At 39.5% G+C, this 18562-nt stretch overlaps 1 protein-coding gene across 6 annotated transcripts in view; it reads left to right on the top strand.

Annotated features, from left to right (window-relative positions):
- TMEM65 (transmembrane protein 65) overlaps window positions 1–18562 on the top strand; it is a 108089-nt gene that overhangs the window by 5075 nt on the left and 84452 nt on the right. For 4 of the 6 annotated variants that reach the window (XR_011724637.1, XM_071738329.1, XM_071738327.1 and 1 more), the window contains one exon: window positions 17795–17839. Coding sequence is in view for 5 of the 6 variants with exons in the window: in XM_071738329.1 (XP_071594430.1) it covers window positions 17795–17839 (45 nt within the window). In the remaining variant the exon portion in view is untranslated. Of the gene's footprint in view, window positions 1–1325; window positions 1583–3266; window positions 3351–17794; window positions 17840–18562 lie in introns of those variants that run through there. The other 2 variants (XM_071738330.1, XM_071738332.1) reach the window with 2 other exon arrangements.

The raw sequence follows: 18562 nt of genomic DNA, 5'->3' as shown, positions 1-18562 counted from the left end.
TAGTGAATCTGCTTTTTCCCCATCTTTTCTTGCAAAAATGGGAAAACAATTCTTGATTTCCCATTTTTATGTACATATAAATTAAATATATATATGTTGTATATCTTTGTGTATATATAATATGTATTTAAGTACGTGTGCACATGAAACACAGTTACTTGAAAGCACCAATTTCCATTTTATATTATAAATGGAAGGCTTTTGTGATGTTGACACATTCTTATTTAGTGTATCACTAAATAAAAGACCTTCTGAAGTGTAATTGTTTGCTTCTCTGCTTGGTAAAGTTGTGTTTTAAATGGAAAACCTGCAAAGACACAGTGGCAATGTGGTCTTGACAGGTGATTTTGTCGTTTTTGCAGATTTTGGAGAATGCAGTCTCTAGCTAGAGTCTCTTTGAAAGCACTGGTATGTCATACCATACATGACTCAATGATCTGAACAGTCTGGTACATTCTGATAGAAAAATTATTGTAGTTTCACATTACTTAATCTTGTCCTTGTTTTAAAAAAATATAAAAAATTAAAAAGTCGTTAGTGTGTGGGTAAAGGGCACCCTCTCCACGAGTTCACTGGGACTGTGAGCTGAGAAATTTGCAAGCTTGTTGCTGGTTTTTGGGGGAAATGCTACTTTGGTGTCAGAAACAACATCTCTGGTATCTTAGATCTGGTATTAGATTTATGAACTCTACAGTTTACTGGAATAGCTGAGGGAGAATGTGAGTGTAGGTGTTCCTACTTCCACAGCTTTAACAAGAAAAGTTAATTCAGAAGACTGGAAATGTCAATAAATTCATTTGGACAGATTTTACTGAGTTTTTTAGATACTTTAAATGTGATCCCCTATGAGAAGGATTCCCTTTGTTGCGTGGGTTGGATGCTGCTTGCTAATATAAACAAACCATTTACAGTGGTGGTTTAGAGATTTTTAGTACTGCTTTTTGCTAGAAGTCAATCTGTGTTAACAAAGTATAATTCAGTCCTTTGGAAGTACTTGTCTTGTTTGAAGATTGATTTCTCAGTGACAGTGGAGGTGTTTTTGTGAGGACTGCCCAGCCGGATGAGCTGGAAGAAGCAGAACAGCCTTGTTGCTGGTGTGCTTGAGCAGGTAGGATGGCAGCTGGTAGGGACAGTTCTGTCTCCCTCTCTCTGCCACAGGCCCAGTGTACACATGTGAACTCAGAGCTGTGTGAGGAGAAAGATTATCTGCCTCTTCTTGCTGTGACCTGGGTCAAGAAGTATTTTTTATGTGTGTTTGTGTGGGGTTTTTTGTTTGTTTTGTTTTGGTGTTTTTTTTTAATTTTAGTGTTTGATTACTATTCCAGGAAAAGGTCCTCTGGCAGACTGCTGGCAAGCATTTAATTCACAAGTTTGAAGTGCCCTGTCAAGCTGGTAAAAGGACAGACTCTTACCAGCCTGCCTGCATGCAGTCCTTTTGTGTTCTGACACCATCACAGCATACACCAGGACTAGTGCTAATCTCACTGCTGAGTCAAAAATATTCAGTGGTAAAATGAGTATCATGTTTCAGATGAAAGCATGTTCTGCTTCTCATTTTGCTGCTGAAAAACTTTAAAATTCTTTATTTTTTTTCCCCTAAAACAAGGGAGGCCTGTCCTGAGGGCAGAGTGCAGAAGGAAGAGTGCAGTGCAGACTCTGTTAAGCATTTCCTTTTAACATCCTCAAATGGAACTGTTTGTTCTGAAATGGTGGTCATCTGTGTAATGTAAAATATTTTATTAAACAGGAAAAATGAAACTATTATAGTAGACTTCTCCCCCTAAATGTCAGTTAATACAATAAATTCTAGCCATTTATTTGAAATTTATCCCATTTTGCCGTTGCAAAAATAATAATTTAAAAAAGGTGAGAATGAGTTCTGTCATTTCCTAGTCTGGAATACTCAATACCTAAAACTGCTGAGGCTTTCCCAGGCTTCAGCACTGAAGAGGGGCTCTACCTTCTGCCCTCTTCATGGAGCTGGGATGGAACCTGGCATGGGAAACCTGGCTTTTTACTCCACTGGCAGTTCACAGAGGTTAAGTAGATGCAATGACCTGGGATAAGGTTGGTTGATCAAGTGAACCCAGCAGCTACTGTGTCGAGTAACAGGTAGAGGTGGGAGTTCCACATCTTTTTTTTTTATCCCTGGATTGGATTCTTACTTATTATGAAACTTAATTTATTAATCTTTTCTTCCATCCTGTCTCAAGAATGTGGATGCCTGGTATCAGAAAAGGTGAGGTGCATGGGGAAGTCTGGACACTGCACTGGGATACTTTAGTTAAGAGATTTAATACTTCTGAAGTCCTATTGAGAGGTATGTCCCATTTCCCAAGAAACCTTTGAAAAGGGAAAATGTAGTGGGGAAAAAAAAAACCAAACTAAACACCAACCAAGTCCCAAAACTCAAAAAAATGCAGAACAAAACCTCACCTCCAAAATGTACTCTTGGGCACTAGACAGTCTGTTTCCATTGTTCATTCTTACTGTGTTGCATTAGCCAGTCTGACATTGCATGTCATTATTGCAGTGCTTCTTCGTGGTTAAGCTTAATTTCAACAGGATATATCTGATTTATTTGGACTTCCTTTTTTATGTAACAATAATACTGCAAAGCTAGGTAGCTTTATAAAGTTGAATTTTTCATCATTTTATCTCAATACATACATAGTTACTTGCAGAAAAAAGTATATAGAAAAATTTTTTGAAAATTTTAACTTTGAATAAATTTGGTAGTATTCTCTGCATTATTCTTTGAGATCAATTTTACTGATGCTAATATAGATGATCCCTTGGGACAGGGTCATGTTTATATTACTGAAGTGTTAGAAGAGGCTGAAATTTAATGTCATAAATAAAAAGGTTGGTGCTTTGTTGCTCAATGTAAAACTTTCCTGAAACTGTTTCCTGAAAACCCAAATGTCAGTGTAACTGTCTACCTTTAAACCACATTCACCAAGGTACTGCTTTCTGAAATTCATGTTGGCTTTTCTTTTGTGGTTTGTTTTCCTTCCGTATTCTGAAATTCTACTTTGTCATGTAACTTGAAGTTCTAGTCAGAGTCCTCTGCTTAAATACAGTAACTTTGCCATATGTTTTTGCAGAGAACCTGCAAACTTTCAGGTGGAATCACTGTAAGCCCTAGATAAATCCAGTCATCCTGGTGTTTATCAGGGCTCTTTTGTTGCTGGTGGATACTACAGCATGGATTGAAGGATTTTTAAATAATGACTTATTGTTGTTCTGCTTTTGAAAACTCGTAGCTTCCAAATATCCTAAACCATTGATACCACTTGAGACGCCAGCGGAGGAGCTAGTATCACCAGAGATGACCAGTGATGATTTTGGTACAGTAAAAAAGACAAATGAGCAAAAAAAGTGTGTGTGCTAAGACATGGCATTGCATAACGCCAGCAGGCTACTGGTTTGCCAGACTTTCTGCTTGCTTCGTTTGATCGTTTGATGCAGTTGGCATGTGTTGCTTCAAGAAATAAAAGTGTACAGGTTTTGTTTATTTACATTATTATAAATCCTTCAGTCTCAAGAATTTAAGTGATCCTCATATTTCTTTGGAGACTTACTGTGACCAAAGAAGTGTTTCTAGTCTGAGTCTTGTCAAAATTCCTGACCTATACCATAATTTCTAGACAATACTTGATCAGAGATTTCAGATTATGAAACAGCTTTGTTTACTTGAAGAAGCTCAGTGTCATAGTGTCATCTATCATACCCTAGGTAGCTTTTCCTAGGATTAAATTACATGGCCCAGACATAATGCAGAAATAACATTACTGTTAAAAAGCAACTTTATTTAGTTAGCTCCTTCCTGCATTTAATGTTTTAGAAAAGGTAAAATTGAAGATTACACCAACTAAAATTTGTTTTCTGTCTTTTGCATGTGTTGAAGCATGTGATGTGTGCAAAATAGTTGTCATGCATGAACATTTTAAAATCATGAATTAAAGAAAAATCTGAACCTCAAACAGTTGTCCTTCAACTGTGTGTATCTTGTGTAAAATAATAAATTTTATTTATTATTTTATTTATCAGGAGACAGATTTTCTTTTTAGCTGTCTTCTCTGGTACGCAGGGTGTTTTTGCTGTAGGTCTTTTTAGCAAAGACCCCATAGAATGCAACTTTTACCTATGGTGCAACTTAAACCTTTCAGACTGATAATTAGAAACTTAAACCTCCATGTAATAGGCATGAATGAAATGAATCATGTTTATTCCATGAAAACAGAGGTATTGTTTCACTGTGTAATTAAAATTAAAAGAAAAATAAGTCTACCGGTTTCTCTAAGAAAGAAATCATTCGGAGCTTACTCATTCAACTGAAAACACTTAGCTTTAGTCATCCTTATTTATCATTAAATCAGTCCAAATATGGCACTCCAGAGGCAGTTTGTGTCTCTGGAGAAAATCTTTTCTAAAACAGAAAAGTAAATGGAAAAATGAGATACGTATATGTTACGTGAACAGAGTGCTTAAGGAAGCTGTCTTGGATTTCTCTGGTGCTGCTTGTTTGTTAGGTAGGTTTTTTTGGTGTGGTTGGTTGGGGGGTTTTTTGTTAGTTTTTTTTTTTCCGTGTTCTCCCCCATGAAGTAGTGTTTCAGACTGGGGAAAGCTGGACTTGTGTGTCTGCATTGGTTTGTGCCCTCTCCTCTCTTTCAGGGAATTTTTGGGGTGTGCCTAACCTGTGCATGAAACAAACCCCTTGCTTTCTCTGAAAGATGGGGAGCTTTTTAAGCCAATGCCTACAATACCGTTTTTAAAGCAGCAGAGTGCATATTTCATTGAAAACTACAGGATATGAAATCATAGCTGACTTTTCCAGAGTTCATTTACTTTGGATTCTTATATATTTGTATGCAAATCATTAATAAAATATCTACCTTAGCAACCGTAATACTTGCTGTTTGCTATTTTTTTTTCTTCTGCATCATTTGCTGCTTTTCTTTACATGATGAGCTTATGTTCATTGCTTTTTGGGCATTCTTTGAGGGCTTTTAAATTAAATTTTGAGCTACATGGTTTAACTTTTTGCAGACTTCACCAGGTCATTTATTTGAACTTACCTGTTCTCTCAAGGTAATAAGAGAATAGCAACATATTTGAAGACTGCAATATTATGTGTTTGGAAATGGGGCATATTCTTTATCAAGTGTCCTATTGCTATAAAGCAGACAACTAGCAGGTGGCTTGTTTTATTCTCAGTGTCTGTACCTGGGGATAAAACCTTTCCTCAGCATACTTGCTAAATAGTTTGTAGCTTTTAGGAGGGTAGGCATTGCCAGAATGAAAACTTGCCTTACTGTTTGATCCTGATGAAAGGCTCCTGCATGACCTACGGGGAAGAATGGAATTTAAATTTCATTAAATGCAAAAGAGGGAAAAGGAACCAGAGACATGATTCTCACCAGCAGCCCAGGCCTTGCTTCCCAAAGCTCACTTCTTGCAGATAGTTTGGGACAGCCTATCAGCTGGACATCAGCATTTCTTTCAAAACTTTCTGGGAAGCCTGCAGGCAGGGTTGGGAGGAGACACTGGACACTGTGTGAGTCTTGTCCATGCCCAGGTCAGAGGTCTGTCTGCTTAGGGGTTGTTAATGCATATAAAGGTGTATGACTATAAACCTCTGGTATTTTCTTCAGGTTCAAATGCTTATTGTGAATCAACAGGTAGTTGCATTTTGACCTGATGTGGGTTTTTTTAGATACCACCAGTTTCTGGCTATTGTACTTTTACAACAACACTTTGTTACAGGTATGCAGTTATTTGCTTTTGGCTTGATTCCGTGATCCATCCCTAACTGCTGGCCAGTTTGCTGTAACTCACCTTACATAAAGACTGGAATCATCATTCTCAATGAGAGTACTGTCCTCTCTTTCATGGAAATCTGAATGGGAAGAAAATGTGGTTTACTGGCTTTATTGGTTTTCATGGAAGACTGGAGAGAAATGTGCTTGCAACAGACCAGTTTCTGTAGTCATCTTCTCTTTTAAATACCATCAGTTCTATCTTCAGGTTTGAAATAGCCTTTCAGTCCAGCTGTTTCTTTGCTTCACTAAGTCCTGCTAATAGGCTGATTTTTACAAAGCACAAGTAAATATGTGATGTTACAAATGTAAAAATAACTGTTTTGTTCAAGGTGAAGATATGTAAGTTGCCAGTTGGATCCACAGCTATTTTGTCTTATCAAGATTTTTTGCCAGAGAAAAGAAATGGGAGTGCAGCTTGAAATCCTTCCTCCCCTCCCATAATTTTCCTATTATTTATTATCTAATGACATAAAGCAAAGTTTATAGGTAGCTGCAGAAATGGCAGTGGTGTTATAAATAATCAGCCTGGTGACCTTTCCCTTGAAAATGTTGGACAGACTTCTTGTAATTCTGTGTCCCTCTCCCTGAACAGGAGCAATATAACAAATGTGTATTTGTGGTTCTGCTACAGCACAAATGGCCCATGTGATGTGTGATGTTTTCCGTGTTGGTTTTACTTTTCTGGGTTGGATGCAGCCTTGTTTCCAGGAGCTGCTTAGTTCTGTTTTTGTAGTTGTTGAAGAGCCGTATGGCTGAATTTTACTGTGATTTGTGACTGACCTTGTGTAAAAGCTCAGGTAACAAAACACAAAACACTAATTTTTCTTTCCCAACCATGGAGGAAAAAAAAAAAATTCAAATGTCTTCCCCGCTGTGGGGTAAGAGCACAAATAAGCTGTGGACAAGAGGATGTGTAGTAGATGTGATTTGCCTGCATGGCTGTGGATTTACTATTGGCTTTGCCCAGGTTCTGCAAAGTGTTCTTTCCCCCTGTCCCAAAAACCTCTGGATGTGCAGTCCCTTTTCTGCTTTCCATCATTGCCATTCTTCTGTGGCCTGGCTGAGCAGAAGTGCCAGAGTAAAGGAAAATCCCAGACACATGATAAGGAAGGAATTTAGGAATGGAAGGAAAAGTATCAAATCACCCCTTGCAGCAGCAACATGACTTTAGATCACTTCAAGGTGCAGTTTCAAATTTGACCTAAGGTTCTCCCTTTCCTGTTTTCTCTTGGGAAGTGCCATGAGGGGTTTTTTGCTTCATGCAGGAGTTCATTCTGGGATCCCCCTATGTGTAACAGGGGGGATCAGCAGTACTGTTTGTCTTCCACTCTTTTAGTAGTGCTAAGTCCTTGCAATTACATTTTTTACTTCAAGATTCCTTCTTTTCTTGTGACTGGGGAGGGAGTTTTCTCTTATTCTTTCCTCTGGCTCTTTATCCAGGATTATTCCTCCTAGGATCAGTGGCTGCCCCTCTTGTGTTGCACAGCACTTCAGCAGTGCAAGAGGCATCCTCAGCCTGAATCCAGCCCTCCTTGCTTCTGGAGCAGAGGCTGTGTAAACATTGCCCAGATTTTGGAGAAGCAGCTGGGAATGAGGGAGAGAAGGACACTGGAGGCAGTGCTGGCCCTGAGATCAGCCTGCATTGCATAGCATGAAAAAAAGTGGAGGAATGCAGATTTAACTACGGTCTCCAGTAAATAACTGGCATCACAGATACATCACTGGTGCAGGCAGTACATCAGTGCTACAGCATACTTTTCATTTCCAGGGGTAGAAGTGTTAAATAGATTAGATTCCATATTTCCTTCTATGTAGGAAAGAAAACAGGCTTATGTGTGCAGAAAACCTTGGATTCAACTGTGGGTTTGTGTCTGTAATTTAAAAATTCTTAAGCTGTTTAGCAGATCTGGGGGGTGGAGTTGTAATTTCAGTGCTCACTGGAGTCTGTCCTGCACTCAGAGTTGAAACTGTGACAAAGGAGCAGGTAAAAAAACCTTGCAGTGGGAAAGGGAAAATGTGCCAAGTCAGAGAACAACTATGCTTGTTGGAACCAGTCTGTCATCAATGGGCATTGAGTTGTTTCCTGGGAAGATGAAGCAACATTGGGATTAAATAAATGGATCAGATGTGAAGAGAGGTCAGGAAGAGGCTTTAGAGGGAGCATGTGCACAGCTGTGGCGTGACGTGGGCTGAAGCTTTTGTTGGCTCTGCAGTTCAGCTGGATGCAGAGTGAGGGCTGGTGCTCACCAAAGGCTACAGGAACACTGACCACGAGAAGAATTTTCTTTTTTTTTGTTTTTGTTTTCAGAATAAAGGCAGTTGCTTGAAAGAGCTGAAAGTGAACTCTAAAATTTTCATTTATAGGAAGAGTAGAGCCTAGCAGTCTTTGGCCTCCACTTTCCTTGCTTATGTTACTTAATTTACAAAGTCAACAATCTTAGTAATTTCAGATCATTTTCATGAACAGAATGAATGTTTTTAGTAGAACTTAAAGTTCATGGGCAGAATAAATGACTAAATATAGCTGCATAACAGCTGAGCAGATGTTCCATATTCTTATAACATAAAAGCCAAAAGAAAACATTTTGAGGTCGAGTTCCACATAAACTGTATTTTACCTATTTTTACATTATGTCATACAGCATTCATTCCTCCAAGAGTTTGCCAAAGATGGCTGATATGCAGTTTGGCTTTGGCTATGCAAAGAGCCAGATGTTGAAGTCTGACTCTTTTCACAAATGCAGTCAGAGGCTTTGCTAAGTTATGTGGGGAGGGGAAGAAGAAAGGTACCCAGGTGATGACTCCACTGCACTACCTCTAGCAGTAGACTTCATTCATACTGTGTCCTGTATTCGTTAGGCATTTATAGAGAGAGGTACAAATTATCTGAGTGTAATTTATGGCTGGAACTTAAATCTTCAGTGGTTTCTTACTGTGTTCTTTTTTTGTGGACAGGTATGCATAGTTTCTTAAGAGCTTTAGGACAGGTCATACATTTGTCTTTTTGTTTTTAACTCTATGCAGTGAGAAATTAGATTCACTTCATGTGAATCTGTAACAAAATGTTGGAACATTCATCTGTCTGCTCTGTCTCATTCTGTATAGCTGTCTTAATTCTGAGACAGATTAAAAGCAGTAAGCTATATGCATTTAAAACTATTTCAGAGAGAAGCTTATTTCTGTTATCTTGTTTTCAAGGTGGTCGTCAGGCAGGGAACTAAGCTTTCTGCTTGATGAAAGGCTGATACTTAGTGGTACGAGATTTAATAGCAGTTTCTCTTCAGCTGTCTGTAAAGATCATAGTAGATAGATTACAATTAATGGGAACAAAAAATCCCACTAGAGCCATCAGATTGACCAGTTGCTCTGCTGGTGTCACTGCAGTGCTGTTACTGCCTGCATGTGGTGGTGGTGGTTGGCAGGGTTGCTGCTGTCCAGTACAGGTGCTGGTGCTGCTGGTACCAGGGACTGGGAAGCACTGCTGTTGCCAGCCTTGGATCTGCTGTTACAGTGAGCATCTCTCTTAATATTAACCACATCAGTTTTTTCTCATTTCAAGACCTTTGGGTACTGCAAAAGGCAAAACCTCATTTTCTGTCACTGGGAATGACAATATAAACAATAAGTGTCTTGAAATAGCCAGTGGACCTTGTCAACTGCATCTGCTATAAGGCTATAAGCACTCCATGTTATTAACATGCTCTGCTTTGTGCTAGGGCAGAGGAGGAGCACGCATCCCATTTTCCCCAGGTGCTGCATAGGCTGTCGTTGGTCACTGTCATCCTCCAAGGGATGTGCTGCTGGCTGCAAGCACATGGATCATGTGCCTGAGCTTGAAAGCCAGCACTGCTCCCTGTTCTTTATAAATTACCTTTTCGGAGTACCCGCTCCCCCACCCCCCTTTCCTGGGGAAGTGAGTGTGGTTTGGGTCAGCTGGGGGAAGAGCACAAGGGTGGGGAGGGATGGGGAATAAACAGACTCATCTCTCAGCACTTTCTCCAATTTCTTTTTCAAAATAAGGCCTGGGGGAACACCATTAAATAAAGGATAATACAGTTGTGTCTATAACTCCCTAGTTATTTCATGAGCTCTTCTGTGTAGGCATCAGTGGTGTCTAACACTGCTCTATTTAAAGGTGATGAAAGCCCTCTGCTAGATCAGATCTCTGGTTGCGTACAGGGCTCTGATAATTCTGGTTAACAAATCTTTTGTGGTGTTCCACAGAATTGCTTTGCTTATCCTCTTACTTGAACCCGCTGTGGAGAATAGCTGCAAAAATAATATTGCAGCCTGATAAATGCACAGATACTGTGATCCTACTTATTTCTGGTTCAACACTGCTGCTGAGCTGCTGCTCTGCTTAGCTGCCATGCAGTGAAATGATTGATAGATACCTCTAACCAGAGATGTCAAAGAAAAAGCAGTGCTGACAGAAGTGCCAGCACGTCATTGTACTGGAAAACAGTTAGATGAATGTATTTGGGTGAGATTAATTCTGTTCTGATGTTACTCTGAAGTACTTAACCTGTTTTTTCTGTAGCTAGTGGGAAAGGTGTTAATGATCCCAGGAGAAGATCCATTCATCTAAAGATAAGAAAGTTGTCCCTCCTCTAGCTCCCAGGAACTGATTGCATTGAAATGGGAAGGGTGAGAATGGAAAGAAGAGCCAGCCTCAGTTTGGGATGATGAATATTACTTTGTTTTTTTTGAGGCAGAGAATTCTGTTTGGATGGCTTGCTCCAGTCAAGCAATTGCTACTGCAAGATTATGTCTTGGCACCACTCAGCCACAGAATCACAGAATAGGAGGGGACCTCTGAGATCATGTAGTCTAATCCCCCTGCTAGAGCAGGTTCACCTAGAGCAGGTTGCACAGGATCATGTCCAGGCAGGTTTTGAGTATCTCCAGAAAAGGCAGCATCTCTGGGCAGACTCTTCCAGTGCTTTATTATCCTCAAAGTAAAGGAGTTTTTCCCATGTTCAGATGGAACTTCCTGTGTTGCAGTCCATGCCTGTTGCCCCTTGTCCTGTCTCTGGGCACCACTGAAAAATAGAGTCTGGCTCTGTTCTCTTGACACCCACTCTTTAAGATATTTGTAAGTATTGATAAGGTCCCTTCTTGGTCTTCTCTAGGCTAAACAGATTTGGGTCTCTCAGCCTTTCCTCATAAGGGAGGTGCTGCAGTGCCCTAATCATCACTGTAACCCTCCACTGGAATCTCTCCAGTAGTTCCTTGTCTTTCCTAAACTGGGGATCCCAGAGCTGGACACAGTACTCAGATGTAGCCTCAGTAAGGCAGACTAGAAAGGGCCCTTGACCTGCTGGACACTCTCCTACTGCATCCCAGGATCCCATTGGCCTCCTTGGCTACAAGGACACAGTGCTGGCTCCACCAGGACTTTTAGGTCCTTATCTGCAGAGCTGCTTCCCAGCAGGTCAACCCCTAACCTGTACCAGTGTGTGGGGTTATTTCTCCTTAGGTGTAGGACCCTGTTTTTGCCTTTGTTCAACTTCATTAAGTTCCTTGCTGCCCAGTTCTCTGTGTCCAGGTCTCATGGAGGGGCAACAGACTTTTGGTGTAGCAGACTTTTGTAGCCACTGCTCAGGTACCTTCTTTTTTTCTGTTTTGTTGTGAACTTGCTTGTATAGAAATGAAAGGCTAACATTTAAATTTAATAAGCACTGATAGAGAATTGGATTAGGTCAGGAAAGAAACTTTTCAATGATGAAGATGGTGATTTGAGTCTCTGGATACCTGTTTGCATTTTAAGCTTTCTTCTGGCTTTCTGGTCAGGGTTTCCACCTTAGCTCTCTCTGTTTTGTTAAACATCTTTAAAAGGATCTGAACAGTATCACGTTTTTGGAAGGGTTAACAGGATAAGTATATTGTATGCTCACAATATTGATCATGAACATGCAGTAAGCACCGCAGAGGAAGTTGAAATTAAGTTCTGCAATATTTAAAACTGGACTATCCTACATCTGCTGATAAATAATGTGTTTCCATTGCTAAATGCATTGGTCCTAGGGAGTAATTACTGACCTCTAGATGAGGCAGTGCAGAGTGGTTTATGTTGCCAGTCAAGTTGTTTATTTTTCTCCTTTGGAGCAGGCTTGATACATCCATTGCTTGTGGCACTTAGCCCTGGATTTGTCCTGGGTCCCATATGTCCAGGCTGCCCACCTGCTCGGAGGGGATCCTAGGAGGGTACTATCCCTGAAATCATCCCTGAGTTTAGTTCTGAAGGGAACTGGTTGGCTGATGTCAGCGAGCAAACAGCACTCCAGCAAAGCTGGAGTTTCAGTTTCAGATAAAGATGATAATCTCTTCTGCTGTGTCAAGATTTTTTCAGGGATTGAGATGGAATGTAATCACTCAGTAATTTTCTACAGTGTTACAGAGTATAAAAAGATCTTTAATGTTCATAGTGTCCTATTTGTATTTATGCAGAATTTTGTTTGGATGTAGTTATCTTTTCAGGGTTAGTCAAGAAACTATTCTGTCATGTCCTCTGTGTATTCATCTCTTACCAGTTCTTTGCTCTGCTTTCTCGTGTGCATGTGACTGAGCAGGACAGCAGCCAAGTTTATATTTAGCACTGCACGAGTCAGCATCCTCTCATGCCTTAATTGCTGTAGTAGCAGGAAACCATTTGTGAGTTATAACAAATGATGCAGAATTTTTTCTTTGCTGTCAACGTGTGGATTGCTTGTTTCCATTTGGAATACTAAGGGGACATAACTGAAGATTAATGGACATGGTTTTCAACTTCATGTTTTGCTGTATGTAATGAGATTTTTGCAGGTTTTCTTAAAACATTGGGAAAAACAGGAGAACAGAGGGGTATGGAGATGTGCCTTTTGAGTTGGTATCATGAACAAACTCATAGATAATAGTCAGAATTTACTCGTAAGAATACACCTTTAGCTACTGAACAAAGCAGTAGCAGGCTTCTCATTTCTAGGCTCCTGTCCTGAATTTTGGCAGTGAAGATCATCTTATGTACATACATGTAAAGGATGACTTCATTTTAATAAACACAACAATTGATTTGATTTCTTGTTCTGTGTAAGTGAAGCCCTTGCTGTCTCTGTGCTGGGTATCTGAATGATTTGCTGAAGTGCAAATCATTATGGAGCAAATTTTATGGAGGAAACCAACTGATGGATTTGAGGCATAACTCTCCCTAGCTTCCAGATGAGATACTAAATTTCAGAGCCCACAACAAGGTTATAATGGACTAGTTAATGAATATTTTTTGTATTCCTCCTCCTTACCTTCCTGGTATTAATTGTTAAATCATTAATCTTAACAATTTGGTCATTATTTAAAAATCTCTAAAACAGTGTTCATATTCTTGTCTTAGATTTACCAGGGCTCAGAAGTAGCATTTATCTTTCTCACGTAGCCTTGGCTATAGTACTGGCTGTCACTGTTATGTGTTTCCTGCATTTGGGTGACAGTAACAGATTTAGCTATAAAATTTTATGGCAGTGGTAGCTGCAATTTGAATAAAACGTAATAAAATGTGCCTTTAGGCTTGCATGTTCCCTTGTATGCCAGTTCTTCAAAAAATGATAATTCAAAACCAGGTGATGACAGCTTTTTTATTTTGGCTACTTATTTATTTTTTTTTACCAACTGCCTGGATAAATTCACTTCCATTAGCCTTTGGTCAAATTGGAGAGTTTTTGTCATAATAATAATGTTATTATTGCAATTACCATCTTGGTTTAAATTGGCTACAATTGTCAGAGTTAATTTAACCTGCTGGATTTGGGCACAGATATAGCCAATGGTCTTATTTATGTTGACAGTTTTGTATTGCCTCCCCTGGGTTCTATCTGTTTAAAAAAAAACAAAACCAAAGACCTCAGTGTTTAGTTAGAAAAAAAATATACTGTAAATTCAAAAAAAGATCAAGAAGAAGTATGAGGCAGTAAAAGTTTTTTCTTTCTCCCTAGACTTTCCTAATTCAGGGCTCATGACTTGCACTGCACAGACCTGTGTTTATAACTTAATTTATAGTAACAAATGTCCATTTGAAAATAGCAGTATTCCTTACTCTGCAATTTATTTAATTTTATTCCTTCTGTGGCTAGATAAATTTGGGTGTCTTATTCAGCACTATGGCACAAAAATAAGCTGCTGGATGGCTGTCATGAAATGCAGTACTGCAGTACTTTAGTTTTTTTTCCCAGACATTTAGACTCTGAACTGTTGGATTATGAATCAATTAGGTTCTTTAAAGGGGGTTTTGCAATTTGGATTTTTGTTTTTCCCTCCAGTAAAACAAACACAGGGCCTGTTTCCATTCCTGTACTCTGAACATTTTTTCTTGGGTTTTTTTTGTTAAGTCTTGAAAATTCAAATAGTCAGAAGAGCTTCCTAAGAATAAATACACTATTCTGAAATACATTTTGGTATCTAGAGTATGTAAAAATTGCTTTGAAGACTTTTTTGCTCTCCATGAGACGTGTTCCCCTAGTGCCTTCTTATCTTGCAGAGTTTTAAAGTATGCTATACTTTAAAGAGGTGCTATTGGAACTGATTCTGTAAAAAGATTGTTTGCTCTCATTCCACAGTGGTTATTTAATTTTTTTTTTTCCTCCCAGTGTTCCAGCATTAAACTAAGCCATGGCCTCTGTGAGTAGAGCTGAGCTGGTCCAGCTCCTTTCCCTGCAGGGCTGTGCTCTGTACCTGGCAGTGACAGAGCAGTCAGTGAAGTCTTTGTGCTGAGATGAGAGGCTTGGCTTGGTGCTCCACAGCCATAAAGCTTTTTTCTTGAGCTTGTTCCTGCAGGGGTACTGCATGACAAGGTCCTGAGCAACCTGGTTTGATTTGGCCCTGCTTTTGGGATACCTTCTCCAGGCTGCAGACATGTGTCCTGGCTCAGGCAGGGGGTGTCAGGAGTGGGGCTTTGCTCTCTCGAGCCTGGGCAGGGTTGACTTGCATTTAGTTATCTAAATGCTTCTGTCAGGCTTCTTCTGTTCCTGTCTCATTAAAATACATGTGATCCCAGATTCCTTTTTTTCCAAAGTTATGTTTATCTCCATGATGAGGTAAGCTCTATGTCAGATGTGGTAACTGATCAGTTTAGCAAGACTCTCCATAAAAAAGAATTTTTATGTGGCAGGAAGATGCTGTTACCAACTGTCTGTTTAACCGTGACACCAACTCAGTTCCCCGTGGCCAGATAAGAGTAACCTGGTCTCCAGAGCATATTGCCACCATGCTGTCCTTTGGGGCTTCTCTTTTAATGTGTAACTACCCTAGTGTTGTGGAGACACCTTAGGTGCCTTGCTTCAAAAAATGAGTATTTGGCAGGAATCCCACACCACCAAAACAGGTTGTATCAATGGTAAAGTAATTTTTCCTTATATTTTATCCCTTGCTATTTCCTTGAACTGTCCTCTACCTATCTGTCTTCTGCCCCCAAAGTAGTGTCCCCCAGTCTCCCTTCTTTTAAAATCATCCCAAGGTAGTCCTTGATTTATGCTCTGAAAGAAGTTTGTCCTTTTTAATTAATGTGGCTTGAAACTCCCATTAGTCATAAAAATGTAAAAGATTGCTTTTTTCTTCTATCAAACACTTGCCTTCAATTCTTCCCCTTGGTAGTAAGTTATAAAATCAATTATGACTGGGTTTTAGCTTTTAATAGCTTTCTAGCTAGTTTGAAATGAGTGTAATTATGTAGGCTGTCATCTCCTATCAAACTCAAACATCATCAGTCTTGTGAATTTACCTACAACTGTTCTAGAGCTTTGTAGCATTGTATGACAAACTGGGTAGTCTTCTGTGTTGGTACCCAAACCACTTCACTTGGAAGTTGTCTTAACCAACTGAATATCACAATCAGGGTAAATTAAAAGATTTCTTCCTCAGAAGAATGTTTCCTGGAAGCTTATGTGTGCTCTTCCAGCTTTTTATCGTGGAATCCTTGTATATGTAGAACTAGGCTTGAATAATAGAAGGTACTTCAAAGGGGATGGTTTCAGTGGCAGTGTCCCATGAAGCCAAGGAACCATGCTGGCTGGTGTGACAGCTTCCCATTGAAGCAGAAAGCTGTGGAGGGCAGCACTTTCTCAATGACCTCCTGTGTTTGAGTTACTGGTTTTGGGTTTTCATACTCTCCCTGGCATCCAGCAGGATGGAGCCAGAGGAGGTTAGGAAAGCTCCACCAGAAATGTGATGGTGCTGGTTTAGGCTGCCTGGCCACACCGAGGGCATCTAGGGAGAGCTTTTGGAAACAGTGACCTCAGTTAATTAGTATCTTTGGTTCAAAGTGTCTCTGATTTTCCCCAGTGCTGCATGAGTTTACTGTCTCTGAGAAAAGCTGCTGAAATGGACATACTGGTGTATACAGGAATGCTCTCTCATGCTTCCCTAAAAGCTTTGCCTAATCTGCAAGGATGGAGTGAGACCATATACAGACAAATGCAGAAGTAGTTTGGGGAAAATGGGTCCTGTCCCATCCTTCTTGAAGCTGCCAGTTTTGGTCTGATGTGTTCTGTCTGTTGGGCACCAGTGATGCCTGTGGCTGCAGAACACTGGCTCTTGCTGGGCTCCTCTCTATTTCCCATAGGCTGTTCTTTGGTTTCTCCTCTGGCCTAAGGTTTGAATCTGTGAATTCCCAGGCATTTTCTAGAAGAGAATAAATCTGTATGAGTTTTCTTAATACTTGGGCTGTATTTCTGTCGTTTGTGTAGTGAGAGGTTCTGTAGATATTAAGTGGTTTATCTGTTGGGCAGAGGGAAGAAACAGCTCTTCGGTAACTGCTAGATCTTGAAATTTCATATACTTGAAGACCTTAAATTAATGAAATTATTTTGGAAGTCTGTGTCCTGGTTGGCTGAATGTTCATGTTATGGTCTAACCATTCTTTTCAAAGTTAATTTTTGTGAATATTTTCTCCTTACAGTAGCTTTGAATATAGGAGTGACTTGCACACAGGGATACTCTCTCCAACTTGCACAGTTCAGGTGTGTGCTCAAATGATTCACAGCCTGTGCTTCCAGCATTTTCATGTACATGGCTGCCCCAAGTAAAATTTGAATACTTGAGGTAGTGTTGTAGGCTCCTCTCATGTCCTACCATTTTTTACATTTGCCTTTAGAAACTGGTGAGTGGAACATACAGAAGTGATTTCTCAAAAGTTCAGGGTTCATAATACAGGAAGATTTTTTTTTTCTGCTTTGTAGAGGGGTCAAAATCTACTTTTCTTTAAAAAAAAAACCAAAAAAAAACCCTAAAAAAAGTAGCTTGTATTCCTTCCTTTGCCCTTGTGAAGTGGGTAGATGTTGCTGCTGAGTTCTGTGCATCACCTGTAATACATTGCATTAGCTTCCTATAGAGTACTCTGTCAGGCTCAGGAGTTATGTGTTCTTCCAAGCTCTTAAATGCTTTTGAGGCCAGGATACCAGAAACATGCACCAAATGACTAAATGTGATCTGCTGTTACTGAAGTCAGCAGTCTCTAATGTCAGTGTAGTTTTTTTCCTCTTATTTTCATACTAGCTATTAAAAGATGCCTTCTATCAGAACAGAAATGGCAGGGGTTTTATGCACCATCTCTGAAGGAAAGAAGATTGTCTGTTGCATGCTTAAAGGACCTGTAAATAACAAAATACAGTTCTCTTTAGATGTCCTAGTTTTACTAATTTAATGTGTTTTTCTAATTTTCAGTAATTAGAATGGCTATTGGGCTGCCTCTAATATATGCTGTTACTTTGAATAATGACTTATACTGGTTTAGTCTTGTAATATTATTCTAAAACTTTTAATATGAAGTTATCTTTTGTAGAAATAATAGACAAGGTAGTTGTGAAGCATTTGTCTTCAAATTTTAAAGCTGTTAAATAACATAACTGCTTTTTTGCCTGCTAGTGATTTGGTAAACACTTTATAATATAATAAACTGACTTTTTTATATACTACCTAACTTTCTCATTTCATTTTGACTTCTCTAGAAAAGTTGGAGGTTGCACCCCCATCTCCAGGACAACTGAGACATGGTAAAAGAAGAATGTTGAATGTGGCTCAGTGCTTGTGCAGTCTGTCTTTGAATTCCTTCATCTTTCTCCTACAAATGCTGGTCTGTCCTCATCCTTGTCATATGGAGTAACAAATCCAAAGGAAGCACCAACTGTCACTGTCTTCCTTATTTCATAACACCTCAGCTGCAGAATGTGCACCATTTAGTAAAAGTAGGACAGAAAACCCAAATGAGTGTGGAGCTTAAAGCCAGCAGCAAACGCTGTTTTTCTAAGTCAAGCAGTGTTGGTGCTGCAGTACCTTGTGGGGGTTGTGTTTAAGCTTAGAACCACTGAGTTGCTTCCTCTCACATGTGTTTTACATGGACTGAGAAGTGGGATAAAATTGCAGAAAAACTGGAAATAGGTTTGGTATATTTGGTATAACACCATAATCATTCAAATTTTGATCTATTTTTCAAATCAGTGTCTTACTGTGTTTATATACTCTCTCACTGAGCAACTCCTACCATTTCTTTGGTTTTCTTTTTTTGTTTGGGTTTTTTTGCTACTTGGTCCTTGGGGTTCTGTCTACTCCATGGATTCCAAAATTCTGTTTGTTTCAATAAGAATTCGCATTCCCTTTGCAGCTTCAGAGTTTGATCCACACATTTATTGAAAAAATTGGAAATTTTATGTGCATTTAAGAAGGCATGTGTGTCCTTACAACAGTTACTGAAGTCCAAACATATTCTAGTACCTAAG

Source organism: Heliangelus exortis, chromosome 2 (assembly GCF_036169615.1).
Source record: "Heliangelus exortis chromosome 2, bHelExo1.hap1, whole genome shotgun sequence".
In the NCBI taxonomy this organism is placed as follows: Eukaryota; Metazoa; Chordata; class Aves; order Apodiformes; family Trochilidae; genus Heliangelus; species Heliangelus exortis.
The sequence above is the reverse complement of the archived record's forward strand: the minus strand, read 5'-3'. Positions and strand labels throughout refer to the sequence as shown.